Source organism: Salvelinus namaycush, chromosome 32 (assembly GCF_016432855.1).
Source record: "Salvelinus namaycush isolate Seneca chromosome 32, SaNama_1.0, whole genome shotgun sequence".
Classification (NCBI taxonomy): Eukaryota; Metazoa; Chordata; class Actinopteri; order Salmoniformes; family Salmonidae; genus Salvelinus; species Salvelinus namaycush.
In genome coordinates, this window is record NC_052338.1 from 11,598,475 (window position 1) to 11,613,716 (window position 15,242).

Sequence of the window (15,242 nt, forward strand, 5' to 3'; positions counted from 1 at the left end):
ATTATATTTGGTTTTACTATGTAAAATACTAATTAATCATTAGGTGTATGTGATCTTGCAAGACATACTCTTGGACAGTAGGGCGAGTTAGTTAATTGCGTCGTAGCCTACCCGAGCCCTATGTCCACAAACCGTTTTGAGGACAGACATTTTAGCAACCCTTTGGAGAGTCTTCTGGCAGCACTACAACCCTGCCCCATGAACATTTTCTCTGTCATAGTGGAGGCATTTTTATAATTGTGGAAGAAAGAAATACATTTTCCCTAGGCGTTTTCTTGGTGTATGCCAACACTAAATCTTTAAAAATTTTGCATCGTTCCGATTATCGCATTGCACGAAGAAAGACCTGTCCCAAGAAGGCAGCCCCCCTCCCTCATATAATTTCCTCTGTGACCACGTATAGTTGAAGGATAGATTAAAACATGGCTCTGTGCTGTATGTCATATAAGCTCCTTTCAGATCAGTGATGATGAAATAAAAGGACTATTAGCCTCTGAGGTTTCGTCTTCTAAATACACTAAGCAATTACTGCTGTGCCTAGGTGTTGATTTACCTGCATGGGTTTTGTCATTTATCTCGCTTCATTCCTTTCCCCCTCCAGCTAACGGATACGTCAGTGCCAGAGCCTCCCCGGGCCTCCTCTCTGTCTCCAATGGCAACAGCCTGGGGAAAGTAGTTCCGGCCAAGTCCCCGCCCCCGCCTCAGAGCCCACAGATGGTCAACAGCCGCAAGCCAGACCTCCGGGTAATCACCTCTCAGGGTGGGAAGAGCCTGATGCAGATGGTGAGCTCAACCACTAACCAAGTTCAATCAGAACCAGGCCATACCAGGTCTAACTGGGGTCAACCAGGCTTTACCAGACTAAATGGGACATGTCTGTGTTTTGTTGACTTTATATGCATCAAAATAATAATTGATGCGGGTTGTGACTATTCCCCTTCCACAAACTCGTTGACACTTATTATGCACATGGTCATCTCAGTTTCGTAGCAAGAGTGAAATCTAGTATGGACTTTGGAGTTGTTTTTTTTCTAGTTAAAGATTTTTATTTTAGATTTGTGCCTCCACCAAAACCACCAGATTGCTGAAAAACAACCTGTGCCATCTAGAGTAAGCAAAGGTTATAAAAAAATATTATATCATACACTATAATATCAGTAGTATACACTGATTGTACAAAACATTAGGGACACCTTCCTAATATTGAGTTGCACCACCTTCTGCCCTCACAAGCCTCAATTCACCGGGGCAAGGACTCTACAAGGTGTCAAGCGTTCCACAGGGATGCTGGCCCATGTTGACTTCAATGATTCCCACTGTTGAGTCAAGTTGGCTGGATGTCCTTTGGGTGGTGGACCATTCTTGATACACATGGGAAACTGTTAAGCGTGAAAACCCCAGCAGCGTTGCAATTCTTGACACACTCAAACCGGTGTGCCTGCCACCCACTACCATACCTCGGCACCTAAATCTTTTGTCTCGCCCATTCACCCTCTGAATGGCACACATTACACGATCCATGTCTCAATTGTTTTAAAGCTTAAAAATCCTTCTTTAACCTGTCTCCTCCCCTTCATCGACACTGATTGAAGTGGATTTAACAGGTGACATTGATAAGGGATCATAACTTTCACCTGGTCAGTCTGTCATGGAAAGAGCAGGTGTTCCTATGTTTTGTACACTCAGTGTAGTATCGTTGACAAACAGGACCTTCTCCTCTCTGTTCACGGTCTTCTGTCCAGCATGACCTTTAGTCAACGGTCGGTCGAGACTAGAGATTCATGTGTTTGGGTTCAGAGAAAGGTCAGTGGCGTAATTATTTCCGCTCCCGCCCCTTTGCAGACAGATGATGAGCTGGAGATGGTGAACGAGGTGAATTTTTTAAATATATTTTTTCTCTCTCCTGTCACTCGCATGTGTCGATGACTGTTGACCTTCCCCTTACATTCACATGGTCACAAGTGTGCAATGCAACGCTCATGAGTGTGTCATTTAAGGGCAAAGTATAGATAGTCTCTTTGGCTATGGTCCAATGGCATGTGGTGGTATGGTCATGAGTTTATAGTCGCCACTGGACTGCATGTGATTTTAGGGTTGTAGTTGTGACTCCAGCATGACTGCATATAGTCCTACAACTATGATCAGATGCTGTATTTAAGGTGAAAAATAAAGATTCTTTCAAGCTACGCTAGCATCTATCAGTGGGAATGTTAGCAGCAACTTTGGGCAACGTTTGCCACATACTCCGCTTGGATCATTTTCATCGTTTGTCGGCCCATTTTCTTCCATCAACGCTGACACTGTTGGGCAGCATGATGGGTGTCATTTCACTTGGCAGTTTGTTGCCACCACCAACTTGCAGCACATTCCCTGTCCATCTGGAAACTGCATGGGGTTACCCAAACAATGAATGGCATGCATTTAAAGGGATAATTCACTTTTTGAAGTAAGTTATTCATTTTAAAATGTGAACTATACCTTTAAGGCTCGCTCACATTCACCTGGCAATGCCACCACCACTATTGTGTGTGTGATGCATGATGTCACAAGATGTCTCCCGATAACACCTCCACCTAATACGAGATACATTTTGAAAGGCTTAGCTTGTCATGAATCCAACCGTATCAACAATTGACATTCGATCATGTCAGAAGTTTCATTCATTGAATACACAGGTTTTAAACATGTTGCTCATTTCTGTCAAACACCAAGGTTTAAATTCTTTGTTTATTTGGTCTAACATTTTCCATAATTTCCTTTCTTCCCAGAATGCCCAGCGTTTGGCCGGCGCACAAATGGCCCAGGCGCTCACCACGCCGGTGGTCTCCGTGACAACGCCCAGCCTCCTGGCGCAGGGGCTGCCCTTCTCCGCCATGCCAACAGCTTACAACACAGGTTACCTGAAGCATGAGCAAATTGCCACAAAAGCTTATACACTGAACAAAAATATAAGCGCAACATGTAAAGTGTTGGTCCCATGTTTCATGAGCTGAAATAAAAGATCCCAGAAATGTTTCATACGCACAAAAATATTATTTCTCAAATGTTTTTTACATCCCTGTTAGTGAGCATTTCTCTTTTGCCAAGATAATCCATCCACCTTTCAGGTGTGGCATATTAAGAAGCTGATTAAACGACATGATCATTACACAGGTGCACCTTGTGCTGGGGGCAATAAAAGGCCACTCTAAAATGTGCAGTTTTGTCACACAGCACAATGCCACAGATGTCTCAAGTTTTGAGGGAGTGTGCATTTGGCATGCTGACTGCAGGAATGTCCACCAGAGCTGTTGCCAGATAATTCAATGTTAATTTCTCTACCATAAGCCGCCTTCAGTTGTTTTAGAGAATTTGGCAGTATGTTCAACCGGCATACCACGCCATATGGCGTCGTGTGGGCGAGCGGTTTGCTGATGTCATCGTTGTGAACAGGGTGCTTCATGGTGGGGTTATGGTACGGGCAGGCATCTGGACAACGAACACAATAGCATTTTATCGATGGCAATTTGAATGCACAGAGATACCGTGACGAGAACATGAGGCCCATTGTCATGCCATTCATCCTCTGCCATCACCTCATGTTTCAGCGTGATAATGCACATCCCCATGTCGGAAGGATCTATACACAATTCCTGGAAGCTGAAAATGTCTCAGTTCTTCCATGGCCTGCATACTTACCAGACATGTCACCCATTGAGCATGTTTGGGATGCTCTGGATTAACGTGTACGACAGTGTGTTCGAGTTTCCGCTAATGTCCAGCAACTTCGCACAGCCATTAAAGAGTTTGACAACATTCCACAGGCCACAATCTACAGCCTGATCAACTCTATGCGAAGGAGATGTCGCGCTGCATGAGGCAAATGGTGGTCACACCAGATACTGACTGGTTTTCTGATCCACGCCCCTACCTTTTTTAAAAAGGTATCTGTGACCAACTGATGCATATCTGCATTCCCAGTCATGTAAAATCCATATAGTAGGGCCTAATAATTTATTTATATTGACTGATCCTTTATATGAACTGAACTGTAAAATCTCTGAAATTGTTGTATGTTGCGTTTCATATTCTTGTCCAATAGACATGCTTGCATTGTGTATATATTGCACAGACACTAGTTCAGGATTGCACAACTCTGGCCTTCGAGTTCTGCAGTCCTTCTGGTTTTCATTTCTCCCTCACACCAAAATCAGTAGTTTCAGAGTGGCGGAGTAACAAACAGTGAGTAACAAACAGCTGCAAAATGCACCATAGCTGCAGTAGTGTGTACAGAGTTCCTATATAGATTGATTCATTTCAACACTACAGCACATGAAAGGAAATGAATGTGGATTAACCATTTTCCCTCTCTTTCGCCTCCCTCAGAATACCAGCTGACGAGCGCTGACATCACCGCTCTCCACGCCCTGGCGTCACCAGGCGGCCTGCTGCAAGGCAACGTGTCGTGGCAACAGCAACCGTCTTTATCCCAGCAGCAACAGCAGCAGCAACAGCAACAACTTAGTCTGGCATCGCTTAGCAACTTGGTGTAAGTCCATCCTTGCATTGTCACGTCACAAAGCAACCATGAAGCCCTCCTCCATTCTCTACAAACCAATTGACGACTGTCGACCTCTCCATCAAAACACTATGCGACTGGCCATTCCTGTCCTGTAGCATAGTGTCCCCATGTCATTTGTAGCTGCAAGCAATTCACATTCTTTAGATGGGGTCTGTGAATTGGTGTCACCGACATAGCCACCCCAGATCCTTTTCTTCTTGAAGCACCATCGTTTTTTTAGGGATGCGACTTAATACAGGATTTGTTTTAAAGTTTATATACTGATAAAATACCTCATTATCTTAGGTCAGATGCCAGGTATTATTTTCCTCACACAGGGCACCAATAAGGACGGTCGTATTATGCTGCGTTGTGGCTCCACACTCAGCTTTATGATGGCAGCACACAGGATAGCGTAGTTGCTTAGAACCTCCAAAGCTGCTAACAGGCGGGTCTTCAAGGCCTGAAGGAGAAAAGTCACTGTTTTGTCCCGAACAGGAGAGGTCAAAATGGATCCCACTGCTAGCACCAATACCTCCCCCCAGCCCAGCCAAATCCTCCGGTGGTCAATTGACCCAAGTAGTAGAGGTCAAAATGGCCACCATGCACACACACTCAGCCTCAGTAGCCTGTGTGACTGAGTGTGTTCTCTCCTCTTGTCCACAGCATGTGGGGCATGGACAAACAGAGCGGGGACCTGTCTAGCCAGATCTCCAGTCTGGCAGCCAATCTGAGGTGAATGTCTTTGCTGAGGTGTCACGTGTACCTTCGGGTGGATGGGGACTGTTCTCTATTCCATGTTTTCCTTCCTTAAGAACACAGACCCTTTTTCAGAACAATTTTATTTAGGACAATGCCAAATACATTTACAAACGTAAGCAAAGTCTTTTATTATAAAGGGAGAGAGGTGTCTTTTCCAGATGGTGACATATTAGCATTAACAACAGGGGGACACAAAGGCTTGCACTAACATTGAATCGATTGAATCAGGCAATGGACTGTCCAGAGACCACTTATGAAAACCATGAAATATTATTTACCGCTCCTGAAAATGTGATGGTCACAGCTCTTATTTTTTTTAATGCTTCTTCTATATTGGAAGAAATGGGATTGGGCACAACTTCAATCTATTTATGATCTATCTATCCTTAACATATACATATTTCCATTAATGTATTATTATATCCATCTATTTTTGTTTGCATTGCTGTATAGATGGATCGGTAGATTGATGAATACTAATATACCCCTTCATTTACACCTTTCACATACATAGCTACATACTCTTGTCATTTTCTTTTGCAAGTGCTCCAATGTTTCTTTCTCCCCACAGCGCCTCGCAGTCCAACCTCCTCTTGGGTAGAGATGAGTGGTTGGGCCGGTACTGTATTTCTCCGTACTATGTCATGTCTGTGCGTTTTTGGCTGCCCCGGCATGTCAATTCTGTGGTGGTGATTTACACCTTACCAAAGTTCCCAGGTTTTTCAGAAATTCCGGAACTGGGAATCCTCCAACTGGGATTTTTGAAAAACCCAGTTTCTGGATTGTTTTTCCTTAGCCGCCATGATCTCTTGCCAAATCACTCCTTCATACACAGACAATTTCATGCTTTTCTAATGCTGTTGGCCTGTTTTGTATGGGTTTTGGGAGCTTGAGGGTTACTTTTACTTGTCAATTGCTTGGAATGGATTTGATCATCAATTCAAATGGTGTTGCTACTACTATGCCTTGTTGGTGCTCTGTCTTGTGATTAGGGGTTCCCTCCAAAACTTCACATCAGAAACCTGTCACTATGCTTGTATTGCAATATATTGTAATTGTCAAGTGAAACTCACCCGTCCTGTTTTCCTTCTCTTTCTCTTAATTTCCATCTCTGTGCTTAATCTTTGTCCATCTTTCCCCTCCCCTCTCCTGTACTTATCACTCCCTCTCTCTGACGCTCAGGCCGGTGGGGCACATACCTCAGGGCACCATGCTGACTGTCAACACCAACTCCAACATGAGCATCAAGTCTGAGCCCATCTCGCCTGGCCGAGACCGCCGCTCCCCGTGCCCCCCGCCGTCCTCCTCCGGGGGGGGCGTCCAGACGGCCGCGCCCCCGCCACAATACCCTGGTTCCCTGCTGTGCCTGGAGCCCCCAACCGGCCGTTCCCCCGCCGACAGCCTCAGCAGCAACGGCAGCTCCTACGAGGGCAACGACCGCGACGACCCTGCGGCAGGCGGCGGAGGAGGCATCGGCGGAAGTGCAGTGGGCAACATGGGCAACCCTGGCCGTTCCCTGCCCCCCGAATTCAGCCCCTCGGTGGAGCTCCTGCGGGCCCAGAATGAGGCGGAGCAGGAGGGAGCCAACATAAAACGCATGAGACTCGACGCGTGGGTCACATAGAGGCCATGGCGCCAACATCATCGACCCCTGAAGCACCACAAACACAGAACACCCCCCGCCGCCACCTGCCATTTGCCACCCCCACACAACCCCCTCTTCCCTGCCTCCATCCAAATAATTTACCTCCACCTACCCAGCTCCCCAGGACTCAAAGCAGAGACAGAAATGTATGGGCTTGTGCTCCACCTGAGGGGAGGATGCTATAGTGTGCTGTTGGATTTTGTATTGGGCCGCGCAGTGAATATGGGGGCTCAAAGAATCTCGATGCTGTCCCGCTCAAATTGAGTTTGTGTGTTTTGTGGGAATTAACACTTGCGCTATCAGGATGATAAGATAATGGATGGATTTAAAATAGAACATATTCTCCTAAATGTTTTGACTGCTCATTGCTGTTTATACAAGACGTAAAAGTGAATCTAGAGACGTTAGTCGACACGTCACGTATTTTAATTTGAGCACGACTATCGTTAACAGTACGACGGAAGGCTTTTGCTGTGTTTGCTTGACACAAGTGCTAGTTTTCACCGTGGGACTTTCTGCCCTGTTGACTCTTCAGTTCTGTTGTTAGATATAATTAGCACTGTCTGCTTCAGAAAGCACCCCTTCAAAATGCACTTTGGGAATGACTGTTTTGACGAGCGCTGCTTGCAAAGATTGCTGGCTCAGCTTCATCAGTGGCACTGAGCGAAGAGACCCCAGACGGGCAAACAGGATGTCCGGTCGGTCAGGGATACACAGGAATGGATCCCGCCGCTGCCACCAATTTCCAACGCCAAAGCCTCAGGTGGCACTCTGTGGTCAACTGGCACTGTCAGCCAAGGCCAAATCGAGCATCTTGCCAGAGTGCCGATATCAACCTCTTTTCCTAAATGCCAAATGCCTCAGACGCAGTACAGGGACACTGAAGAATATTGTTCAGTTATTATGACTGACCACTTCCATGAAACAGTAAAGAAAACACTGACTTTGATTCTGCTCTCAATATCTCTATGCTCAGATGTATTTTGTGTCGTCACCTGTGTTTCCTTTCTGATTTTGAAGGAATTGTTGCAATCTTTGTTGCACCAGAATTTAGGCTAGATTCTGAGATGCGTGTCACAGGACTTCTAAAGGCTCATTCTACTAGTAGAAGACCCCAATGCAATGCATATTTAAAGTTTGTTTTTGGACTTCTGGTTGCTCTCTTTTAAGGAAGTATTTGGTCTTGGCATTTTGGACACATTCATAAAGGTTAGAACTGTTGAACTGTAGTTTTGGGGAATTAAGAGTAAGACTTTGTATACAATCACCCATTATACAAAAGCATTTTGATGTTCCCTTAGCTTTCTGCAGCTCTTTGCAATGTTTCAAAAGAGCTGTTTCAGCAGAATGGAAAAATACATATTCTATATTTCTATAGCTTCAGTTGGCAGCAAAGCAGTAGGCTTTTCAATACAGATGTGTGTACATATGAATATATTTGCATAGACTTCGCTAGGTATCCCTAAAACAAGCAATGTGTTCATTCTCAGTGGATCTGTTTGCATATGAGTGTGATTGTGATATGTTTGGAGCTACGATGCAGGAGTCCTGCCGCAGTAGCCGAGAAGTTTGTTTCAGTAACCTATATAATGCTAGTGTTGATGGTGTGCACTTTCTGTCTCACTCTTGAGGCCTGCTTGGCTGCGGCGTCAACATGTCCTTTGGCCTCACGCTCTGAACCCAATCCCCAATAATCAATGTCAAGTGATAGACCACTATAACAAATTATAGAAATAAAATGGATTGTACTATTAAACTAGTACAATTGCATTGAATCATGGTATTTTGTCTTAAAAGGATCAGACTTTGTAAACTACAGTATACACTGTGAGGCTGAGCGAAAACGAATGCTACTTTATTTAAAGTAATTTGCCAATTTTTGAAATCACATTTTAATCATTCATATGAAATCATGTTTTCAAATGCTTCACACTCTGCCGTGAGCTACGTCTAATGGAGTTGTCCTATTTAACACAATGTAAGAAGGCGGTGTTGATTTCTATAAATGTATCTACTGTACATTATGCAACACAGATTTAGTTTCATTGCCTGCTCAGAGTATCCCAGGGTTCAGTGCGTATGGCTGGCACCAGTGACCTTTCTAGTGGGGTGCAACGTTGCAGATAGAAATGTAATGTCTAGAACGGACACCCATGCCCAAATCTTTATGACAAAGGGTTTTCTTTTCTACACGCTACATTTCTATCTGAACTTTTGTGTAGTCAGGCCCACCTCAGTCTGAGGGAGAGGTCCCTCTGGTTTGAGACATTTGACACCACACTGATTTGGTTTTAATACCCTGACACTTGCAGGCCACTCATGTACAAAAGGTTCTCTGTCCAATCTAGCAATGTAGTCTGAAGACAATCTATAATGTTAAATGAAAAACCTGCACCCTTTTTTTTCTTGTGTAAAATGTTTTCTAGATCTTACTATTTTTCAAGTGTTTATTTGTGCTGGTGACAGTTCCATTGTCTTTTTATTAATAATATTCTATTATGGAGCTTATATTTTTTTGGTATTTTGTGTAGGATATTCAACCTTTTATTTAATCGACCTTATATACATAAGTGAAACTGGCTTCCTTTCTTGAAACTGGCTAAAATTGCACAATCAGTTATTGTGACATAGCAAATGCAATGAAGGAAAATACCAGTTAAATGCTGCAATATTGATTAAGATATGAACATTTATTTATGTGGGGGGGGACTGAAATTAGCAATTAACCGAATTTGAAAATGTAAATGCGTGGGATTATACAAAACAAATAAATGCTCGTTACATTTAAAAAAAATCACAATGCATCACAAATGAGTAAGAAAACCTCGTAAAAAATGTAGCGTAAGAAAAACAAATGATAGCTAATATATTGTGCTCGGTTAGTCTGCTTTGGGTTTTCGTTGTAAAGGTTATTTTTGTTTTTGAGAACGATATACATTTTGTGTATATTTTCATATACAATGTATGCACTGATGTTATTAAAATTCTATACTGCTTTTACAAAAGTGTTTGTTGTACCAAAGTATCCAAGTCCCTTAACCTTTTTGCGTATGTTTTACCGTATTTTATATATTAAATAGACAAATTGAGTGAAGAAGGGATCTTGTCGTCTTTTGAGCTGGCTGTCAATCCTCATTTCATCCCTTGGCTTCATGTCATGACACAACTCAGGAATATTAGGTGCTTTATGAGAAACATCATTCCATTATGAGTGTAAACATATTGAATGACAATGTCCAAAAGGAATACAACAATATCAGCTGGCTGCCATATACAAACAATGTACTGATTGTTCATTGCTTTTATGGTACTGTACAGACAAGGCACATATTGCATGTAGGCATTAAATTACACTTCATTCCCATCCATTGGGAGTATTAAATGCTGTACAAATTTGGAAATGAAATGTAAACATTGCACAGTTGAAACAATTATATCCGCTGTGACAACCCTCCCAGCCGTATTCTTTCTCGTTTTCCTTATTAGGATGTCGGTGGGCAAAGCCGGGAGGGTTGTCAGCGAAATGGGACACACCTCTTCCCCATTCATTGAGGAGACTCCATGCAGACAACACTGTTGGATTTTGGTTGTAGCATTTTTGTGGCCATTTTGTTTGGGTACTATTCAACACCCCTCATTATCACATCTATGCACGCAACCACTCACACCATTGGTAATTGTATTTGGTTACTTCAGTTAAATATATTTTGTTATTCCTTGTTATGGGCTTCTAGCTTGTGACACCACTTTTTATTTCTTAAAAAATAAAAAAGGTTTATACTCCAGCGAAGTTGCATTCAAGTCTTCATAAATGTAAACTTGGAAGACCCCCGTGATTGGGAGTCCCATAGGGCGTATGGCACACGATCCTTCAATTACAAGCAACTTCTATGGGGTTGCTAGCCTCAAGTCATTGTATTTCACCATCAACCACTGCAAATGCAATCCAATGTTTCAGATGAAGGTGAAATCCAAGCTGATAAACTTGATTGATTCTTCCCCCCTCTCCTTCCAAATCAACACCATGACAGTTGTGTAGAGCTGAATGGGTACCAACAACATTTCAAACAAACCTCAGTAGGGAAAAAACATTGGGGAATGTGTGTTATATTGTGAACACACTTGCATCTCTGACATATAGAGTAAAGAATAAATTTCTATCTGCAAGGTTGCACAATGTTTGCCTACTGAGCATGCCCCTGGTCTATCAGAAAGCAAAGTGGACATATTCCCATGTAATTTATCCTTATCAGATCTACACAAGTGTCTAGGGACTGGGGGTCCATCTAGGCTTCAGGATTGGGCGTATCTACTCCTCTTCCTCCTTAGCCCCACCAACTCTGCCGGGGAGGTGGAGCAGTGGTGGGCGGGGCCACATCAAAGACAGCCCCTTCACTGAGTGACGAGCACACAAAGTAGAGGTTGGCGCCCAGCATGACCAGTATGGGCAGGAAGGAGAGGCCGAAGCCCAAACCCCTCACACTGCTGCCTAGGGTCACACACACCCAGTAGATCAGCCTGTAGGGTGAGAGATCACAACAAGATCAGCCAATTGGGTCACACGAACCCAGTAGTTCAGTCTATAGAAGAAGAGACATTTTGCATGGCCCGGGTGGGTGGAGATTTCACTTAAGAACCAATGGAATGGTCTAAAACTCTGCCCACCCAGGGCACCGGCCATGTTAAAACAAACTCGCCCATATTCAGTGAATATTAGTAACCGCTGTCATATTGCCCCAGTCTAAACTTAAGGTAGACTACATAGTAATTTGAAGATACTTCCTGCTAACAGAAAACATCAAAATTCCAGTCTGCCGAGACTAATCCAAATCTCCAAAAGGCGATGCAGAACAAAAAACGAATACCAGATAATTCTATGGGTCAGAGAACATGGAGATAATATACAGAGAACGTATCAAGAGTTTACAAACATGATAAAAAGGTTCGAAAATATAAGGATAATGTTGTATAAGGACAATGTTGACTGAAGGTATGGATCAGTGATAAGGGAATGCTACTACCCATCTGCACGAACACAACCCATTCTGCATCCACGAAGCAGTATTACCTATCCCTCCACAAAAGCCATGGCCCTTGTTGAGAAAGGGGAACAATGGCCACGTTTTAGGCTGACTACACTCCAGACGTATGCCCAATCTCAAGAACGGCTGATTATCTAGTGATGCCACGTCGGGGATGAACATATATTTCACACACCTGCCAAAGGCAAAGACGATGGTGAGCAGGGGCACCATCTTGAGCAGGTCCTGGCTGATGTAGGTGGCCATAACGGCCAGTTGCAGGAAGTAGAGCAGGAAGAGGGAGAGCGAGTCAACCACGTAGTGCCGGTGCACCGCCATCTCCCGGCTCTCCTCCCCCACCTTGCCCTCGTAGAGGGGCGTTAAGGCGCCGTAGTGCAGCCACGCCACCCCCTGCACCAGCACACCTGGGAGGGGAGAGGAGGGAAGGGGGACAGTGCAAGGGATGGGGATAGAGGTAGGGGGAGAGGACGATTGTTTCCCTCCCAGAGGTTGAATAAGACAAAAAAAGTGAGGAACAGCAAAGCAATGCATACATGCGAGTTCAATTTTCTTTATTAAAACATTAGCATTGCCAAGAGCAAGAAGTAACACACGTTATGAGTCTATTAAATGGCTGATAGGCAACAACATCATATCGCGGCCCTACCCTAATAGTCCAGTCTTACCTAGAATGATGGGTATGACAGCAAAGAAGGAGCAGCGCAGTGTGTACACCAGCCTGAGAGGGGCGCTGTCCAGTGGCGGGGCATCAAAGGGCAAGAGGGCATAGCCGCCCCACACGAGTAGAGGGAATAGAACAGCTGCAGCACCAATGCCCAGGCCAAGTTTCAGAACATCACCGCAACACATATCTAAATAACAGAGGAATTTGGGTTCAATTAATTAGAGCCAAATAGGAGAACATTGTTTAAATAAAAACAAAAAAGTAGTATTACAATAAAAACAAATTAAGACTTAAAGAAGAAAAAGGGTTGCGCTGTGGGATTATTTTAAACACTCTTTGAGGTAGGGTTTCAGATGTTTTCAGAAGATGGTCAGGGAACAGGGAATCTGCTGTCCTAGCTTCAGGGGGAACGGATCAGATAAAAAAAAATAAAAAAATAAAATCAACATAATGACAAATATTTGTTTCATAGTAATGCACTTCAATCCCTGAACTGATTAGAATTGAAATGGAACTGACCCCAATTGACATAAATGGTTTTGGTCCGGCACTGGTACATACGTGTGTAGTTGTCCCGCCCCTCTGTCCATTGTGGGTAGTAGTATACTGGTGGGGCTGTATGTGTCTGGGGCTCTAAGAAAGAACTCTTCTCAGTGTCCATTTCCTCATAGTAGTTATTTTCGGGTGGGAACTCCTCCCATTTGCTAGATGGACGCACTATCACTGTTGGAGTGAAGACCTGCATAGCCTTTTCTGGCATCCAATTGACTTGGCCTTCCTCCTCATCTTCATCATCTGCAAGCGAACCATCCCTTTTCTCATCTTGGCCTCCCTCCACCTCCTCATCCGTCCATCTCTCCCCCTCTGGCATGCTTTCTCTCCATTTTGCCTTTCGCTCACTCTCCTGCTGTCTCTCCTGTCCCTCCAGAAGCTCTTGGCTCCCTATCTCCCTCTCCTCCCCTTCAGTTCCCTTGCTCTCAGACGCTACACTTCCTTTCTCTCCCTCTCGCACCATCCCTTTGTCTCCCAGCCATAGCAAAGTGCTAGGCTCAAAGGTAGCTGAGCTGGTTGCCTCCTCCTTATCCTCTTCCCCCTTTTCTTCTTCCATCCTCCTGTGCTCTAGGCCCTGTTGTTCCGATCCAGGTGTTTGAGGTCCTGTAGCAGCAGACCTACTGGTTGTAGAAGGCCCTCCAGCTTGTTCTTCATCTGGCTCTGGGTTTAAAGTCAGGTGCTCTGACATCACTGTTTCTCTGCCTGTCTCGGTCTGTATGATATTCATGTCTAGGGGCTATGTGTTGTGAGTGCAATTATTGGCCCGTCTGTCTGTCTGCAAATTGACTATTTACCATTGTGTTTCAACATTTCAAATGATATTCCATAAAACAAGTTGGTACAAAACATTCTCATAAGGGCAAGTCCCACTGATTCACCTGAAAGGCAAGAGCAATAAAACTGTTTATGTATTACTGTGTGACTACAAATCAATCTATTTGATAAGCTAATAAGCTGTAAGTCAGTGAGTATTGAACTTTAATCTTTTAAATGGAAGGAAGTGAACTTTTCCTGTGCAAAGTGGGAATTAGCAACATTCTTATGCCCACTGCACTCAGAAAGAGATATATTGTTTTATATTATTAGATACAGTTGGTAAAGGTAAAGAAAGAAGTATTAGCCTACTTTATATCAATTTGTAATGCAGTGCAGAAACAGAGAGCGTTACAGAGAAGGAATGTTGTCGTAAAAACTTGCTTTGCGAGTCTGGTCTAACGATACTGGACCAAATCCATAGTGAAAACATCAAGACATAAGGAACTTTGAACCCTGTAGCCTAATTGTAGTTAGACTGACTTACCTGATGTCTAGGCTACTGCTGTTCCATGAGATTCAAATATGATGTTTTAATCAAGTAAATACGTTAACTTGTCCCAGTGTTTGTCAAACTAGGTCGTAAAGTGAAACTTAAGTAGGGGTGGGTTGTTTCACAGGTGTGTCAAGGTAAAGCACTGCGGGACATTTTTGTAGTTGCAAACACAGTATCATGTGACAACTCTGTCCACGATTACGTTTTCTACAATGCCATAGAGAAAAATAGTAATGGCGTTTTTTGTAGGCACTAACTCTGCCATGGTTTAACATGGTAACGCTTATGGGCAAATGAATGGCGTTTTGCTAAGGTTTTGGGATAAACGCCGAAAATAGGGTGTGTGTTACACACAGGGTTAGGGGTTTCTATACGTTTTGTTCCATGAGATAATCTTTATCAGATAACGTCACGTTTTGTGAATTTTGAGGCATTTATATATATTTTTAAAACATATAAAGGTTTCATAATTATTAATGGTCATATTAACTGGCTGATATTATATCATAGAACAAAACGTATACGATCTCCTAAGCCTGTGTTAACCTCAGACCTTATTTTCGACGTTTATCCCAAAACCCGATTGTTTTCCCATAGGTATGGCTGAACCAACCAGAAGTAATTTATTTCCGGGTTTTAGGACTACAATCTGGCGAGCTCAAAACCACAGATATAACATTGATAGAGTTTGTTAAACACATTTTTGTCTATATACCATGTTAAACCCA

The 15,242-nt window shown here is 43.5% G+C and overlaps 2 protein-coding genes across 4 annotated transcripts in view; one reads left to right on the plus strand and one right to left on the minus strand.

Annotated features, from left to right (window-relative positions):
• LOC120026784 (myocyte-specific enhancer factor 2D homolog) overlaps positions 1-10,041 on the plus strand; it is a 33,099-nt gene extending 23,058 nt beyond the window's left edge. The window contains exons 7-12 of one of the 3 annotated variants that reach the window (XM_038971501.1): positions 602-783; positions 2,769-2,895; positions 4,366-4,528; positions 5,207-5,275; positions 5,874-5,921; positions 6,485-10,041. In XM_038971501.1, the coding sequence (XP_038827429.1) occupies positions 602-783; positions 2,769-2,895; positions 4,366-4,528; positions 5,207-5,275; positions 5,874-5,921; positions 6,485-6,926 (1,031 nt within the window). In that variant the 3' untranslated portion in view covers positions 6,927-10,041. The remainder of the gene's footprint in view (positions 1-601; positions 784-2,768; positions 2,896-4,365; positions 4,529-5,206; positions 5,276-5,873; positions 5,922-6,484) is intronic. The other 2 variants (XM_038971502.1, XM_038971503.1) reach the window with 2 other exon arrangements.
• Positions 8,422-14,665, minus strand: LOC120026785 (transmembrane protein 79-like). Its single transcript, XM_038971504.1, has 5 exons — positions 14,506-14,665; positions 13,215-14,083; positions 12,655-12,840; positions 12,165-12,393; positions 8,422-11,465 (listed from the first exon to the last, which is right to left on the minus strand). Exons 2-5 carry the CDS (start codon positions 13,930-13,932, stop codon positions 11,273-11,275), a joined length of 1,326 nt encoding a protein of 441 aa, XP_038827432.1. The 5' UTR covers positions 13,933-14,083; positions 14,506-14,665; the 3' UTR covers positions 8,422-11,272.
• Between the last annotated feature and the right edge of the window lie 577 nt (positions 14,666-15,242).